Source organism: Sminthopsis crassicaudata, chromosome 3 (genome assembly GCF_048593235.1).
Source record: "Sminthopsis crassicaudata isolate SCR6 chromosome 3, ASM4859323v1, whole genome shotgun sequence".
Classification (NCBI taxonomy): Eukaryota; Metazoa; Chordata; class Mammalia; order Dasyuromorphia; family Dasyuridae; genus Sminthopsis; species Sminthopsis crassicaudata.
In genome coordinates, this window is record NC_133619.1 from 263,310,274 (window position 1) to 263,328,208 (window position 17,935).

The 17,935-nt window shown below is 39.2% G+C and overlaps 1 protein-coding gene across 3 annotated transcripts in view; it reads left to right on the forward strand.

Moving 5' to 3' along the window:
- Nucleotides 1-5,462: 5,462 nt before the first annotated feature.
- Nucleotides 5,463-17,935, forward strand: part of TRAPPC10 (trafficking protein particle complex subunit 10) — a 100,118-nt gene continuing 87,645 nt past the window's right edge. For all 3 annotated transcript variants that reach the window (XR_012488009.1, XM_074300661.1, XM_074300662.1), the window contains exon 1: nucleotides 5,463-5,744. Coding sequence is in view for 2 of the 3 variants with exons in the window: in XM_074300661.1 (XP_074156762.1) it covers nucleotides 5,678-5,744 (67 nt within the window). In the remaining variant the exon portion in view is untranslated. The remainder of the gene's footprint in view (nucleotides 5,745-17,935) is intronic.

The following is a 17,935-nucleotide window of genomic DNA, read 5'->3' on the forward strand; positions in this document are numbered from 1 at the left end:
GGATGATGGCTCTTACCTGACGGCAGAGAGGTACTGACCAAAGCAAGTATGAGGCAAGTCCTTCAGCAACTGCACCAGGGCAGCCATTGGGATGTCCAAAACCTGTGTGATGCTATACTGACAAGGTATGTTTCCCCCGGCCTATATACTATGGCTCGACAACTGGTGGACGGTTGTCTTGTTTGTCGAAGGACTAACAGGGCTGCCCAACGCCAGCTTCCAAAAGGGGGACGACCTCCTGGAATCAGACTATTCCAAAGCATCCAGGTGGACTTTACTGAGCTGCCACCAGTGGGTCGAGTTCTTGCTGGTTATAGTGGACCATCTGACCTCATGGGTGGAGGCATTCCCGTCAGGCCGAGCAACTGCCTCGACAGTAAGTAAGGTCTTATTAGAACAAATTATTCCTAGGTACGGAATGGTGGAGAGGATAGACTCGGGTCAGGGAACACATTTTTCTGCCCAGGTATTGCAGAATCTGATTAGGGCCTTAGAAATCACTTGGGATCTCCATACCCCTTGGCATCCTCCCTCTTCTGGGAACGTAGAAAGGATGAACCAAGAAATAAAACGGCAGCTGACTAAGTTATCTTTAGAGACCCAACTACCTTGGACGAAATGCCTTCCTCTCGCTCTGGTTAGAATCAGGACCAAGCCACGTAGAGATATTGGGCTTTCACCTTATGAATTATTGTATGGTCATGCTTTCCAGGCTTATCCTAAGGGAGACTGGGACCCTATTTTAGAAACTAAGGATTTGTTTGTTAAGAGATATGTTAAATCATTGCTGGAACATTTGCAAGGACTTCAACAAAAAGGGCTAATAGCTCAGACTCCTCCTCTAGGTTTCCCTGTTCATAGAATTCAGGTTGGTGATTGGGTGCTGATCCGTTCCTGGAAGGACGAGAAGCTGACTCCGTGCTGGGACGGACCCTACCAAGTGATACTGACTTCAGATACTGCAATTCGCACCCAGGAACGAGGCTGGACACACCACACCAGGACAAAAGGACCTGTGGCGCCACCTTTATCAGAGTGGACAGTTGAAGACAGGGGAGACCTCCAATTACATAAGAGGAGGGGCCTCCACTGAATGGGAATTGTAACTGTATGACTTTTCTTACTTTGGGTCTCTTTGCCTGTTTGTGATTTGATATATTTTCCTTTGGGAAGTTCACCTTAACTTCACGGTGTTATAATAGTTGAACATTATGAGGCTCTCCCTAAGCTTTGGGTTTATCTATTTCCTTATGACCTTCTAGAGATGAGAACCAATTTCTTCTGCTCATGCAGAATATAGGGAGGACATTTAACTTATCAAATTGTTGGATCTGTGGTGGATCCCAACAATTGAACCAATGGCCATGGGTACCTGTCCCCCTAAGCCCAGCCTGGATCCTTAGCAACAGATCCCAAATTCATAATGGGACCGGTTTCTGGAATTTAGAAGAGAAACATCAGTGGTCATTGACCAAAGATAGGAAAGGGAAATACTGCTTAAATCAGACAGGACGAGGTTTGAAGCTGGGAAATAGTGTTTGTGAGTGGACCTATTCGAGAACAGACCTGAGGCCAAAGACAATTGACTGTACAAAAATGTCTAAATATTGGCGGGATACGGGGAGGAATCCTCAATTGAAGTGTGGGAAGGACTAGAAAGACTGTACCTTGGATGTTCTCCCAGAAATAGGAGAGCAGGGATATTGCTATCAACAAGTCACTACTGCTGAGTGTAGTGAAGTAGAATGGGATGTATTGAGATGTATAAAAGAGAATAAGAGGAAAGGGAACATATACATTGGGTACAGTTACCAATGGGGTTGGTATAATGTCACCCCAGGGACACCCGGGCAACATGGGACTCTGTTTTCCACATTTTGGAGTACCTCTAATCTAACAGGCCAGTGGCCAGTTGCCAATTGTAGTTGGAGAAAAGAGCAAGGTTTATGAAAATGCCAGTATGACCCCTTTGTGGGGGAAGCCCCCTAGGGACGAGAGACCAACAATATTACCCTTTTACAAGGAATAGCTCAGACATATTTCCAAGGGAACAACCTGCTCTAAAGGGTCATTATTGGATCTGTGGTTTAACTGCCTATACTCATCTGCCTCTTAATTGAACAGGGAATTGTTATATTGGACTAATAAGGCCAAAAGTTTTCTTTCATCCCGAACAGGCAAACCAATATTTAGGGATTCAGTTGTATGATAATTTGGGAAGGGAGAAACGGAGTTTAGATACCTCCATCACTTGGACTGGAGATGCAAATGGTTGGGGTGAGGCCTGGCCTCCAGAAAGAATAGTCAAAGAGTATGGGCCAGCGACCTGGGCTCAAGATGGAAGTTGGGGATATAGAACTCCAATATACATGTTGAACAGGATAATTAGGCTTCAGGCAGTTGTAGAGATTATCACCAATCAGACAGCTGAGGCACTACATCATTTGGCTGATGAAGCTACTCAAACCAGAGAGGCTGTTTTACAACATAGACTTGTGCTGGATTATTTGTTGGCTGAGGAAGGGAGAGTTTGTGCTAAACTAAATTTATCCACATGCTGTATAAAGATTGATAACAATGGTAATCTAGTGAAGGAAATCACTAAGAACATTAGGAAACTTGCTCATGTTCCTGTACAGACTTGGACCCTCACTGTTCAATACTTCTAGATGGTCCTGGTTTGGGAAGCTGGTGGAAGCAGCTCCTTTGGTTGGGCCTTATAGCTTTTAGTGGTGTTATATTATTCCCTATCTACATCCCTTGTTTGATCAGATTAATAACCAGAATTGTCCAAAACTCATCATCTGGAATGATCAGGTTGGAAGAGAAAGCTGAAGGGTCTGTTAAATAGATGCTGTTAAAAGGGTAAGGGTGGAGCCTGTGGCCCAAGGCCAACAGGAACCAGAAGGAAGTGAGGAATTCATGGGGAATGTGAAATTATGTTACAAAAAATTTGAAGAGATCTCAGTGTACAAAATAAGAGGAGGGACTGAATGAGATGAGGTGAGATCTTTCAAGACAGTTGTGAAAATCGAGTAAGGCTTCATCTACTTCAGAGTTCGAGTAGGCCTGAAGGACTCTGAAGGGCATTGCCTTGCCCTCCTATGACATCTCCCTATTTCATCCAAATATGGGCAACTATGTACTTATTGGTCAAGTTCAATTTCATGGGTAGATCTCCCGATTAGAATGTAAGACTCTCAGCCAATGAGGATGAGGGTCAGTGGTGGGAGGGGGCGTTTTGCGTTAGGGATTAAAGGTGCTGTCCTGCCCACAGGAGGCGCTTCCTCTCTTCGATAGTCTACTCGAAGAGTGGGACGCCCTTCTCGCGAGAAGTACAATAAACTTTGCTTTTCTCTAGAGCTCTCTCCAGCTTTTTTATTAAATGGTGACCCTTCACCATTTCCGTACCACACATGGGGGGAAATGGTAAAAGAAGAAAAATGAGGTGCATAGAAATGATGATGCACTTCATGTCTCTTGTCTCACTCATTTTACAGATAAGGAAATTTAGGCAAAAAGAGTCAGGGACTTGCCCATGATCACAGTTAGTAATTGCCTGAGGTCAAATTGAAGTGAGGTAATGTCTTTTTTTTTTTTTTTTTTTTTTTTTTTGAGGCTGGGTCACAGAGCTAGAAAGTGTTAAGTGTCTGAGACTAGATTTGAACTCGGTCCTCCTGAGTTCAAGGCTGGTGTTCTATCCACTGCGCCACCTAGCTGCCCCCGCTTGAGCTTTTCTTATTCCAAACTCAGTTGTTTTATTTAACCAGCTATCAAGCTGCCCTGCGTGTCTAGACATGAGAATCATTGGTTATTAGATCACTGTTCATGTTTCAACAAGTGTTCTGATTATTTTCAGTTAAAAGTGTTCCATGGCAAATATATGTGTAGTACCATCTGTGTGGGTGAGGCTTCTTAGAACATTACTTTTAGGGTTTAAAGAAAGGATACATTTCAGCTGAGGGCTGAAATTTTGACTAGCCTTCCTTGATCAAGAAGATTGATATAAGTACTAATTCTCAGATTTTGAAAACTGAGGAAAAACTGATGAAAGAAATGAGATACACAAAAATGGCTGCATATTTCACATCTTCTGTTATTCATTCCTTTTAGTTCTATTCAGTCCTTTTAGAGTCTTTATGATCCATTTGGGAAATTTCTGGCAAAAATACTAAGGCAGTTTGCTATTTCCTTTTCAACTGATTTTACAGATGAAGAAACTGAGACAAAAAGGTTTCAGGGACTTGCTCACACAGCTAGTAATTGCTATAGATTGGATTTGAAGTCATGGAAATGAGTCTTCATTTAGGCGCAATGGGAGCAATGGGAGTGCCGTAGTGCAACTTTCAAACTTTAACTGACCTTCCTTGGCCAATAAGATGGATGCAAGTAGCCACGCTCACATTCAGAGTGCCTACTTAATTGAATATCAGAACGACAGGACTATTGCCTCCACTTCTTTCCCTGCTAGGTCTTATCCTCCCTACTTTTGGGAAAAGTAGTGAAAGAGAAATGAGATGCAGAGAAACAGCTGGGCATTTGAGATCTACTGGGTTTTGTTCATCTTTTCTCATCTACCCGTGCTTCATTTGTTGCAGGGGTTTTCTTGGCAAAGATTCTAATCTGGTTTTTGCTGTTTCTTTTTCCAACTCATTAAAGTGAGGCAAAAAAAAAAAAAAAAAAAAAAAAAAAAGGTTCCGCGATTGACCCAATATCAAACAGCTAGTCATTTTCTGGGGTTGGAGCTGGAGTCAGGAAGATGAGTCTTGTTGATTCTATCATTCTGCTGGTTTTTAGATGATTGTTCAGACTCCAACAGGAGTTCCGACAGTTTCCAGGTAAGCGTTCCAGGTGGTGCATGTGATGTTTATCTCATAGAGGGTTTCTTTAAGAGACTATATAATAAATCAGACGTGTTATTTTCCATTTCTGTCCCGCTTGTCGGCTTGCCTCTGAACCTACACATTTTTAGGGGTGAGTGGTGATCTGCATTACAGGTGCAATTCAAAATATCGGATAAAGACCGCCAATAGTGGCCCCTCCGAGATGAATTAGCCCGTTCAGTCCCTTTGCCCTCACCCTAATTAGGAAGAAAAATACATTTCTCTTTCCCTCTCCTTTCTCCCCCCCCCCCGCCCCCTTTAAAGTCTCTCACTAAGCCTTCCTCCGTCCTCTTCTTTCTTTCCCTTTCTTTTCCAATCGCTTTTTATCCCTTCCATGGGATTTCTTTTTGGACAATTTATGTTCCCGGATTATCTCTATTGACGTCTTCCCTCTTACGTCGTACGCCTTCCCGCCTCTCAGCCCCTCCCTCCCCTCAGTCATTTCCTCTGGCTTTCTCCTCCCCAGGCTCCTCTCCCTCTTCCATCTTTCCCGACTTGGTTGGGGGAGGGGAAACGAAAGGAATGAAGTTCCTCCCCTTGAAGTCGGCTGAGCCTCGTCCCCGGAAGTGGTAATGCTCCGGGAGACATTGCCGGAAGTGGCCGAGGCCGGGAGCCCGCCGCTCTGGTGGCGGCGGCAGTTGTGGGGCTGTGCTACTGGGCCCCGCACGGCGGTGCTGTGAGAGCCGGAGAAGGAAGAAGAGGAGGAAGAGGAAGGGGGGCCTCGGGCGGACGAGGCCTGGGCCCTGCCCATGGAGAGCGGCGGGGCGAGCCGTGGCTGGTGAAGCTGGCCGCTCATGGAGCCTCCGGAGGAGCCGCTCCGACCTGTGATCTACACCATGGAGAATAAGCCCATCGTCACCTGTGAGTGACCCCGAGCAGCTCGACCCGCGGCCTACTTGGACTGGGTGCGGGCTGAGGAGAAGTAGATCGGCCTGCGGCTGCTGTTTGGTAGCGCCCCGGGGCGGGTAGGGAGTCCGGGGCGGCATTCCCGGAAGTTGTCGGCGCCCGCTTGCGCCCCACCAATCTGCTCCCTACTCTGCGGCTCGGGTTGGGGGACTGGGAGGGAAGAGGGGTATCCTGCTACCCATAACACGGCCGCCTGCTGGGACCGTTCCGTGCTGCAGCCACAGGTCGGGGTTTGCATGGGTGCATTCTTGTGCTAGCCCCAGAATTCAGCCTGGGGGGCGGGCCTATTTTGGGACTACCAGGAGGACAGTCGGATGTTTTGGGTGGAAAAAAAAAAAAGTTGTGTGAACCTCGTTCTAGATCACGGAGCCTCATTCTCTCAGGCGCCTGTTCGTAGGGAAATAAAATGTGCTATTGCTCTCCGTGCTTAGATGCATTTAATAACTTTTTGAAGGAGCCCTCGTTTTGCAGAGGATGTAAAGGCTCAGAAATTAAGTATCATCTATTAAGACAAGAGGCAGTTGACCCAGGGCTAAAAAAAGAAGAGGAGTGAAAATTATTGTGGAGCTAAATTCACCTCATCAGTTTGTAAACATCACCTTTCTGCACACCCAAAGGAAACTCAAGTTTGCTTAATATATAGAACTCTTGTAATGATTTTCCAAAAACTTAAGTTTTGAATTCACTATGTCAGGAAAATAGGGAGAGAATAGAAACATAGAACTGAAGGGAACAGTTTCTTTAAAATTGGTGTCTGCTTTTGTGTAGAATAAAACTCATGCAATAGGGGTGGATTTAAATTCTTTAAAAACACTGACTTTAGCCTTTATATCTGTGCTAAGTAACATTCTTATGAGTGTCTCATACCTTCCTCCAAGATCCTGTCTCCTCTTTTAATTGTAATTTCTGTACTGTGTTCTTTATTGGGAGTGTGTGTGTCATTGTGCTCAGTCTTTATCCGTGGATGCCAATTTCCTTTGTTCCTTTCTTCATAATTTTATGCTTTTCTTTTCTATGTACCTTTCTGTTACAATAATGATTTCTTTCCTTTCTTCCTCAGTCCTTCCCATTTTTCTCTTCCAAGACTTTCAATGTAGAACAAAGCTTAATTTTTTTTGTCTTCCCTATTTTCATAAAGTCTAGTACAATCAACACAGATCCTCAGATTCACATAGTAGATATCATCGATTTCTCACTTTTTTCATCCCTGTATCTTCTTTGTTGCCAGATTTTCACCTTTGCAACATTTCTCCAGTAAGTCTCCTTTCTCTCTGACACTGCCAGCACTCTGGGGTAAGCCCTTATCACCTCATTTCTAGGTTATTGCCATAGTCCCTTGGTAGGTTATGCCTTCCTCAAGTCTCTCTCCATTTCATCTCACCTTCCTCCATAGTGATTTTCCTAAACTACAGGTCTGAATTTCTCCCTTCCCTTTCCCCCTACACTGTGTACCTCCAATGATTCTCCATTGTCTCCCTGAGCAAATACAAAATCATCTGTTTGATAGTTAAAGTCCTTCATTATTTAACTTCCTTCCATTTCAGTCTTCTTACACCTGATTTCCTGCCTCCTCTTTGATCCAAAACATTGGCCTTCTTGCTGTTCCACGAACATGACATTGAACAACATCTCTTGGGCTCCAGGCTTTTTCTACCACTATTCCCCCATGTCTAGAATATTCTTTCTTTCTCATATCCCACTAGCTTTCCTGGCTTCCTTTAGTTCCAGCTAAAATCTTATATGCTATAAGAATACTTCTTAATCCTTTTAATTTTAGTGCCTTTTCTCTTTTAATTCCTATTTATCCTGTAAAGAGATAACTGACTCATTAATCCATTACTTTCTGTTTGACCCATTCTAATTTTCAGTTCTTGAGTGTTTTTCTACAGCCTGTTGGATGATAATTTTCAGTGCCTTTTAAAAAATTACTAACTGTTCTATTTTAATCTTTTGTTTTAGTTCTTCTTGTATCCTTTTTAGTTCTTGTGGCTAGGACATCTTTTTGGAGGGTACTTTATCAGGATTTGTGGGTTTGTTCTTTCTCAAGTTTACCCCCTGCTTTATCTCTCAAACCCAGATATTTTCTCATTCAGTTTTGTTTTGCCTATCTCTTCTTCAGCCTAAGTATCCAGAGGGGATCAAAGTGCAGAATACTCTTGGGTCAAGCTCTGCAATTAATGACTAAGGTAGAAGTGCCAGATCCTAAATATGGTAACCAACACTACTAGGTTCTTCCTTCAAAGGTCTCTTGAACTGCTTCAGTGCTAGGTGCTGTTTTAAGACTTTGTCTTCCCACCAGGTTCTAAGAGCTCCCCTTGTATTAGGTTCTTCCTGGCTTTACCACCCCCTGACATTAAGCTTAAGGCCTCTTCTTCCCAGGGTAGGAGATCCCGTAGGCTGGTCTTTGCCTGCTGCCTGCGGTGGTTCTGCTGCTCATTTGGTACACCACCTGGAACTCCCCAGAGGTGCTTCTTGGCATTAGGTTTCTTCTGTCAGTGCCTCTGGTTCATCATTGGCTAGGTCTTTTATCCTTAGACTAAGGCTGCTTGGTTGGTGCCTTTTGGGGCAGACTTGTACACTTGCTTTCCATCTATCTCTTTCTCTTTAGTGTCTCAGCAGAATTGAACTGGGAGAGGCATGTTCATCTCTGGGCTAATGATGAAATTAAAAAATAATCATTCTTGTTTCTTTTTAGACTGGTATGTTTCTAAGCTCTAGTGACAAGTTTGTGAGGAATCTGCTCTCCTTTATGTCCCAATACTTAGCTGTCTTTCCCCATAGACTATATTCCATTTTTGCCTATGTAAAACACTTTCAGTTTGGTTTCTTTAGAATTTTAACAAATGAATATAGAGTACTATTCTCATTACATTTTAGGCGACTTTGCTTCTAATTTACTGAACAGCTAAATTTTACCAAATCATTCAGAAGTGCATGGTGGCCAGTAAAACCAAATTATGAAATTTTGCAGCTTCTTAAAAAAACCTTATCTTTTTCTGAGATAATTCCTCCTTTCCAAATTGTAGAGAAAAGTTAAGAAAACAATACCTGTCAGGCTGCTATTTTAATTACAAAATAGCCATAGATTGCTTCTCCCCCCCTCCACTTTTTTGAGAAAAATTTTTAAACTGCCTTCAGTACATTTAAGAAATGAGCACCCTTTTTTATTGAATAGATATCAACATAGACCCAAAGAAAAGACAAAAGAAACATTTCTATTGTTAGCAATTATTCACTCAAAATCATAAATCCATTTCAGTGCCCTCTTGATTTAGATTAAAGGATTCTTTAAAAAAAAACAAAACGAAACAAAACAAAAACCAAAATTTTAGCCTATTCATCTTTTCCCTTGGAATTTGTACATTTCCTTCTATTGTGTGAAATACAAATGCTGGCTTTTCATGACACAGAATTTTTTTCATAAATTACTTCATTTTGAAGTGTCCCCAACATTCTCCAAATTGGACACTCAATATTGACCTTAGTTGTATGGTGGAAATTCTTTAAAGCTCAGTGATGCACAGGAACTTGATTTCAGCTCTGCCTCTCCCACATGGAGGAGCCTGGTTGTTTTTTCTCTTGGTATGAAGGTATTTTGATCCTCATTTCTCAATCCTGGAAAAAAAAAGCTCAAGCCTCACATTTGTTTCATAGAATCCCTTTATTTATTTAACATCTCAAGAAGGACATTATAGAAATTTTTTTCCAATTTCTTCATCTACTAGTATCCTCCCTCACAAAGAACTTCGTATTTATTTTGTATATATTTGCATTTGTTAACTTTACATTTATGATGTATAACATACACATATATAATTATTTTATGTGCACTTCTCTGCCATTAAAGTGTAAACTTGTAAGCAGGTTTTGAGGAAACTCTTTGGACTTTTATCCCAAAGATTTGTATAAACTGATAAGGACCAAAATAAGTAGAACTTTAAAAAAAACAAACCATAAAAGGACTATAACAATGTAAAAAATAATTAAAATCAAGTCAACCAGTAATGAAAAATCAGTAATGGTCCCAGAAAAAGTTATGGCAATGTGTCTCCCTTTTCTTGGAAGAGGTGGGGATACTCCTAAGGTTAAATGTGAAGTACATTGTCAGATAACTTCACTTTATCTAGTGTTTAGGCTACAAAGGAGAGCGCAAATGGAGGTGATAGTAAGTACTGATAGATATATATGCAGTATTAAGATAACATAAATACAAATCTGTACAAGGATTGGAGAGAGCACACCAGCAATTGGGAGTCTTTGTAAATCAGGGCTTTATGCAGAAAATGATACTTTGTCCTGAATAGTGGAATTGTGAGGTGCTGTAAGGGAAGAAGGAATTTTCAAGTATGTGGGATGTCCAGAGAAAAGGCACAAAAAGATGTGAGATGGAATGCCTTTCCAGCAAAGGAAAGACCCATTTTGAGTATAGGTGGGGGAATAATGTTTAGGGAGGCTGGAAAGATATACTGGAGACTGCTGGAAGGCTTTAAATTTTAAATAGTTCTTTATTTTGTCCTGGAAGCAATAGAGTTGTTTGAGTGGGATTCTCACATAGTCAGATCTGAGCTTAAGGAAAATTACTTTGGCAACAGGGTGAAGGATTGATTAGAGTTGGGAGAAAATTGAGTCCAAGACCAATTAGGAGTTGCCATTATCTAGGTAAAAGGTGAAAAAGGGTCCTGAATTAAGATGTAGCTTGATGGAGTGGTTTGAGACAGAAATAGCACATTAGGGCAACTGATTGGATTTATATGATAAGGGAAAGTGAAGAGTTGAGGATAGTATGAAAGTTGTGAACTTGGGAGACTAGAAAGATCAATAATGGCTTTGACAAAAATAATGAAGTTTGAAAGAGGACAAGGTTGCAGAAATGGGTAAGAGTAGATAGATAATGGGTTCAGTTTGGGATAAATTGAACTTAAGATGTCTTTGAGATCTAGTTTGAAATGTCCAGTGGGCAACTGGACATGGAGGATTGAAGCTCAGGGTTGAGTAAATCCCTGTGAGTTACCTGTTTAGAGATGATAATTCAAGTCCTTCCTCAACTGGCTCTTTCTGACTCCAAGTCCAGGGCTCCTCTCCACTATATATACTAAGTTACTTCCTTGGTTATTAAAAGGTTAGTGGCTGTGACAGAGGCTCCCCAGCTTCACTGGTGGCAGGAGTGGTTCTTGCTGTCCCATCCTCTTGCCTCTCCTTCCCTCCCAACATTCACTTCTGCACCCAGAGATCAGAAAGTTGCATTTCACCTTGTCTTTTTACACCTCCTTTCACCATGCCCCTCGCTTCCCTCCCCTCTTAGCTTTCCAGTTATGACCCCAGCAGGTACTGGGAAAACACACACACACACACACACACATATATATTTCTGGTCTTTCCTAGCAAATCACAGATTACAGAGTGACAAGTTTCTTTACCCTGTAAATACACTTGGCTCCTTCAATCCCTTTTCCTGGTGAGCGGAGTCCTCCCAGATCCCTACTCCCCATTTTTGGGAAAATACAAAGACTAGCCATGTACCCTTCTTTTTCTGGGACTCATTCTTGGCTCTATTCCTCTATACTGATTCCTTCTCTGTCCCTTTTCCATTTTTCATCTTCCTTTGTTTTCTCCTGTTAAAATGTAAGCTCCTCAAGAATAGGGGCTGTCTTTTGTCTCTTTTTGATATCACAAAAAGTGCTGCTATAAATATTTCAGAGTATTTAAATACTTTTGTCTTATCTATTGCTTCCTTGGGTTTATTACTTGAGCTTATGCTCAGTGTCAGGGTCTCTAGTTCAAAGGATATGAACTTTTTTCTTCAAGTATTCTAGAGGTGAATTTCTTTTTTTTTTTTATTTTTCTTATTGAAGTTTTTTATTTTCAAAACATTCAAAGATAATTTTTCAACATTGACCTTTGAAAAATCTTGTGTTCCAATTCCCTCCCCCCTCGCACCCTTCCTTTAGATAGCAAGTAATCCAGTATATGTTAAACATGGTAAAAATATGTGAAATCCAATGTAGACATACATATTTATACAATTATCTTGCTGCACAAGAAAAAATCGTATAAAAAGGGGAAAAACGAGAAAGAAAATAAAATTCAAGCGAACCACAAGAAAAAGAATGAAAAATGCTATGTTGTGATTCACACTCGGTTCTCACAGTCCTCTCTCTGGGTACAAATGGTTCTCTTCATCACAAGATCATTGGAACTGGCCTGGATCATCTCATTGTTGAAAAGAGCCACGTCTATCAGAATTGATCATCATATAATCTTGGTGTTGCAGTGTACAATGATCTGTTTCAGCTCATTTCCCTCAGCATCAGTTCATATAAATCTCTCCAGACCTCTCTGAAATCATCCTACTGATTGTTTCTTACAGAACAATAATATTTCATAACATTCATATACCATAACTTATTCTCCATTCTCCAACTGATGGGCATACACTCAATTTCATTTATTGCTACCACAAAAAGGGCTGCCACAGACATTTTTGCACATGTGGATCCTTTTGTCTCCTTTATGATCTGTTTGGGATACAGACCCAGTAGAAACACTGTTGGATCAAAGGGTATGCACAGTTTGCAAGCCTTTTGGGCATAGTTGCAAATTACTCTCCAGAATGGCTGGATTATTTTACAATTCCACCAACAATGTATTAATGTCCCAGTTTTTCCGGATCTCCTCCAACATTCATTATCTTTTCCTCTCATCTTAGCCAGTCTGAGAGATGTGTAATGGTACCTCAGAGTTTTCTTAATTTGCATTTCTCTGATCCGAAGTGATTTAGAGCACCTTTTTATATGACCAGAAATGGTTTCAGTTTTTTCATCTGAAAATTGTTCAGGACATGAACATTTTCATAACTATATTTTCATAAGTTCATATTGCTTTCCAACATGGTAGTGCCATTTCATATTTTTGCCAGCAACTTATTAGTTGCCCACCCTTCCTCTGATATTTAATGATGCCAATTTTTTGTCATATTTGTCAACTTTCAGGATTAAAATGAAAAGTCTGAAATATTTTGTATTTCTCATTAACGATTTGGAGCAATTTTTTTTTTAATATGGTTGGGAATATTTCAAAGTTCTTTTGAGAACAGTTCATATCCTTTGATCATTTATCTCTTGGGAAATGACTAGTAGTCATTTATTTATGTTTATTAATTGTTTTGTCTTGGATATGATGCCCTTTTTAGAGAAGTTTTGAAAGAAAGATTCCCCCCCCCCTTTTTTGACCGTTTCTTATCTATCCTAGGTGCTTTAATGTCTCTGTAGAAGCTTTTCAGTATTGAATTCCTTCTACTATAAACACAGTATTATGTTCCTTCAGCTACTTTAACCTTTTTTTTTTTTTTTTTAAGGTGGCCCTCTTCACACTGACTTTTTATCTCACTGGGGATCCCTTCTTTTTGTTTGATATTGCCTCTTCCTCACCTCTCTTTCCTTTAGTTTTTTTTTATTTAATTTTTTTGTGTTTCTTTTTCCAAAAAAAAAGATTTCTTTCACTCTTTATTATCCATATTTTCTTAAAGATAGATTCCTAATAGGTCAAGATTTTTTAAATAGCTTTTTATTTACAAGATATATGCATGGATGATTTTTCAGCATTGACCCTTGAAATCTGTTCTAACTTTTCCCCTCCACCCCCTCTCCCAGATGGCAAGTAGACCAATACATATTAAATATGTTAAATACAATGTATGTATACATATCCATACTGTTATTTTGCTGCATAAGAAGAATCAGACTTTGAAATTAACCTGACAAGGAAATAAAAAATGCAGGCGGACAAAAACGGATTGGAAATGCTATGTAAGGGTTCACACTCATTTCCCAGAGTTCTTTTGCTGGGTGTAGCTGGTTCTATTCATTATTGAACAAATGGAACTGATTTGGTTCATCTCATTGTTGAAGAGAATCACTTCCATCAGAGTTGATCATCATATAGTATTGTTCTTGAAGTATATAATTATTTCCTGGTCTTGCTCATTTCACTCAGCATCAGTTGATGTCTCTCCAAGCTTCCCTGTATTCATCCTGTTGGTCATTTCTTACAGAACAATAATATTCCATAACATTCATATACCATAATTTACCCAACCATTCTCCAACTGATGGGCATCCATTCATTTTCCAGTTCTAGCCACTACAAAAAGGGCTGTCACAAACATTTTGGCACATACAGGTCCCTTTCCCTTCTTTAGTATTTCCTTGGGATATAAGCCCAGTAGTAGCACTGCTGGATCAAAGGGCATGCACAGTTTGATAACTTTTTGGGTATAATTCCAGATTGCTCTCCAGAATGGTTGGATTCTTTCACAACTCCACCAACAATGCATCAGTGTCCCAGTTTTCCCACATCCCCTCCAACATTCATCATTATCTTTTCCTGTCATCCGTAGCCAATCTGAGAGGTGTGTAGTGGTATTTCAGAGTTGTCTTTAATAATGACTTGGAGCATCTTTACATATGGCTAGAAATATTTTCAATTTCTTCATTGAAAATTTGTTCATATCCTTTGACCTTTTATCAATTGGAGAATGGCTTGATTTCTTATAAATTAGTGTCAATTCTCTATATATGTTGGAAATGAGGCCTTTGATTATACAAATGTTTTCCCAGTTTATTGTTTCCCTTTTAATCTTGTCTGCATTAGTTTTGTTTGTACAAAAGCTTTTTCACTGATCAACTAATCTATTTCTTAGCCAATACCAAATGGTTTTATTGACTGCTGCTTTATAATATAGTTTTAGATCTGGTATAGCTAGGCCACCTTCATTTGATTTTTCTTTCACTATGAACTCATTCTTTTATTCATGTCTTCTATATACCTGGTCTCTTTCTTTTCTATGTATTCATATTACCAAAATTCCAAGTTACCCATTCTAATGTCTCCCTTCTGGGTATTTTCTGCTACTAGCTTTGTAGAACTCAATTTATGGGTTCCCCTTTTCCATTGTGCTTCATTTCTGAAACAATGCCTATTAGTTATAATAAGTATAAATATAATATATGTCTATAATATTCACATATTATAGATATATACTACATATGTGTATTATAGTAATTACATGTAAAATAAATATAAATACAATAATAATAACTAAAATTTATATAATGCTTATTATATGCCAGGTACTATGCTAAGTGCTTTACAATTATTTTCTTTATTTTATGCTCAAAACAACCCTAGAAGGGAGATAGTATTATTATCCTTTTTAAAGATGAGGAAACAGGTAAAGTGACTTGCCCAGAATCACACAGTTAATTGTCTGAAGCCAGAATTGAACTGGGGTCCTCCTCCCTCCAGGTCCACTACTGTATCCAAAGGGTCAAGCACTGCCTCATGGGAGGACTTATTCACACATTTTTGTGTGTAAACCACTACTGATCTATGTATATATCCTCTATTATTGACACTTTTGGTTTTTTTCCTGCATTTACCTGGAAGTCTCCCTATCTCTATGCTCTGCCTCTCCTCTAGATCCCAATTGCCCTCAGACGTTCCAACTCCTCCACTCACCTTCCTCCTCCCAGGACAAATAGACTTTTCAAACATCAAATCCTGCAGAACTCATCCAATGTTAAGGTCCTCATCTCCCTTCATTCCTTTTTTCTCGTCATTCAGAAGAAAAATTATTGAAACCCTCCCACTTACCTTTCTTCCTTTTCAGTGTTTCCTCTCTCCTCACCCATTTCCCAGAAGCCTTTTCTCTTTCTGATACCCCAGAAGTTACTTTGTCCTCATTGGTTGTCATTGCTAGATGTTGTCCACCCCCCTCATGTTCCCATATAGTCCCACCCAAGAAATTCATAGATAGGGTATTGCTAAGTTCCCTCCAGTTGATGAAGAGAATTTTATTTCTAATTCTTAGCTGTCACAAAATACCCTACTATAAATATTTTTGAGTGTGTAAGATTTTCTTACTATTGTTTCCTTAGATATAAGCACATTAAGGAAGTCTCTAGTTCAAAGGGAATAGACATTTGATTTGCATGATTCCACATTGCTTCTTATAATAGTTATATCACATTAGCATGCCTATCCTTTTACAACCCCTTCTTGACTTGTCATTTTTGCCAGTTTGCAATGTGTAAAGTGAAACCTCAGGATTTTTAAATTTGGATTTCTCTTGTTAATAATTTGGAGCATTATTTCATATGATTATAAATACTATATACATACATAATATATACATACTATATATAAATACAGTTTCTTTTGAGAAATGTTTGCTCATATCCTTTGATCTCTTATCTATTGGGGTGTATTGTAATAGGCTTTTAATTCTTTTCCAATTCTTCCTTCTATAGCTTTCATTTCACTCCAATTCTCATACTCATTTCTTTTTTCAGTTTTTTTTTTTGCTCTTTCATTCCCTCTTCCCCCCCCCCCAAGTAATTGGGGTTAAGTGACTTGCCCAGGGTCACACAGATAGGAAGTGTTAAGTGTCTGAGATCAAATTTGAACTCAGATCCTCCTGACTTCAGGGCTGGTGCTCTATCCATTGCGCCCCCTAGCTGTCCCTCTTATATTCCTTTTTTTTAAATCACTTAATTTAAAAAAAAATTAAGAATTCATTTCTTCAAAGAATTCAAAGCTTTCTTGTGTTTAAACTGTGTTTTTTGAATAAATCTAAGTTTGTGTCTTAAATATCTCTATCACCTTAGTATCTCTTTATGGTGAGCTTTTAATTTTTTGTTTATCCTGTTTATTTTTATAATTTTGGATTTAGTATTAAAGGTAGACTATGCATGCTTGTAGAGGGAGTAGGTGGTCGGTGCTTGGCATAATTTTGAATCCTGCTTTTGGGGAGGTTTGAATGTTCTGTGTAATGAATAAGAGAGTTACCAGTTGGCATTTGTACTTGCTCCCTTCTTGGTATCCAGGCACGTTTGTGCTAGATCTAGGCTCTCTTCTTGGCTTATTAAACAATGGAGTCTGCTCTTGTTCAGTCTCTGCTCTGATAGGCTCCACATGGTTAGCTCTTGGGTAAATCATGTAGTCATTGTCTAGGTACCTGTCTGTCTACTTATGTCACTTGAACTGGAAAAATAACTCATTTGTTTTCTTTCTGATCAGAACTTGATCTTTAATCATTGATATATCTTTATTAAGTTGTTGGAGAGAACTCAGCTATACTCTCCTTCATTTTCACTGTTGTCATTGATATACTTGTTAATATTTTATTCTGATTTGTAAAGTATTCCTTGGGTCACTTAATTGCTATAGCATTAAGTCTGTAACTTAACTTTGAAAGTTTTCATTGTTATCAGCATTACGCAGTCATGGCACTGAAAATTTCTCTGGCTTCTTAAATTTTTTTTGTTTATCTAATCACATATTGAGTTTGCTTTAGTAGATTGATTTCCATATATCTTATGCATTTTGTGGCTATTTTGAATGAGATTCCTTTTTTATTATTAATTTTATAATTATAACCTTTTTTTTGACAGTACATATGCATGGGTAATTTTTTACAACATTATACCTTGCACCCACTTCTGTTCTGAATTTTCCCCTCCTTCCCTCCACCCCCTCCCTTAGATGGTAGGCAGTCCCATATATGTTAAATATGTTATAGTATATCCTAGATACAATATATATATGTACAGAAATGAATTTCTTGTTGCACCAGAAGAATTGGAATCAGAAGGTAAAAATAACCTGGGGAGAAAAACAAAAATGCAAATAGTTTACACTCATTTCCCAGTGTTCCTTCTCTGGGTGTAGCTGATTCTGTCCATCATTGATCAATTGGAACTGAATTACATCTTCTCGTTGTTGAAGTTATCCACTTCCATCAGAATACATCCTCATATAGTATTGTTGAAGTTTATAATGATCTCCTGCTTCTGCTCATTTCACTCAGCATCAGTTCAAATGTAAGTCTCTCCAAGCGTCTCTGTTGAGTGAGATTTCTCTTGCTATCATTTCCTCTTGGATTTTGCAACTATTACATCAAAGTACTTTAGATATTTGGAGGTTTATTTTGTAGCTTGCAATTGAATAAAAAGAGAATCAGCTGAATTTCCTTTGGAAATTGCAAAATTCCCTTAACAGAACCCAAGTTTTCTTTGAAAATAAAATTCTAACTTTTTAAATACATTCTACCAATATTGCTATTTTAATGAAAAAAAGAATAGGAAAGG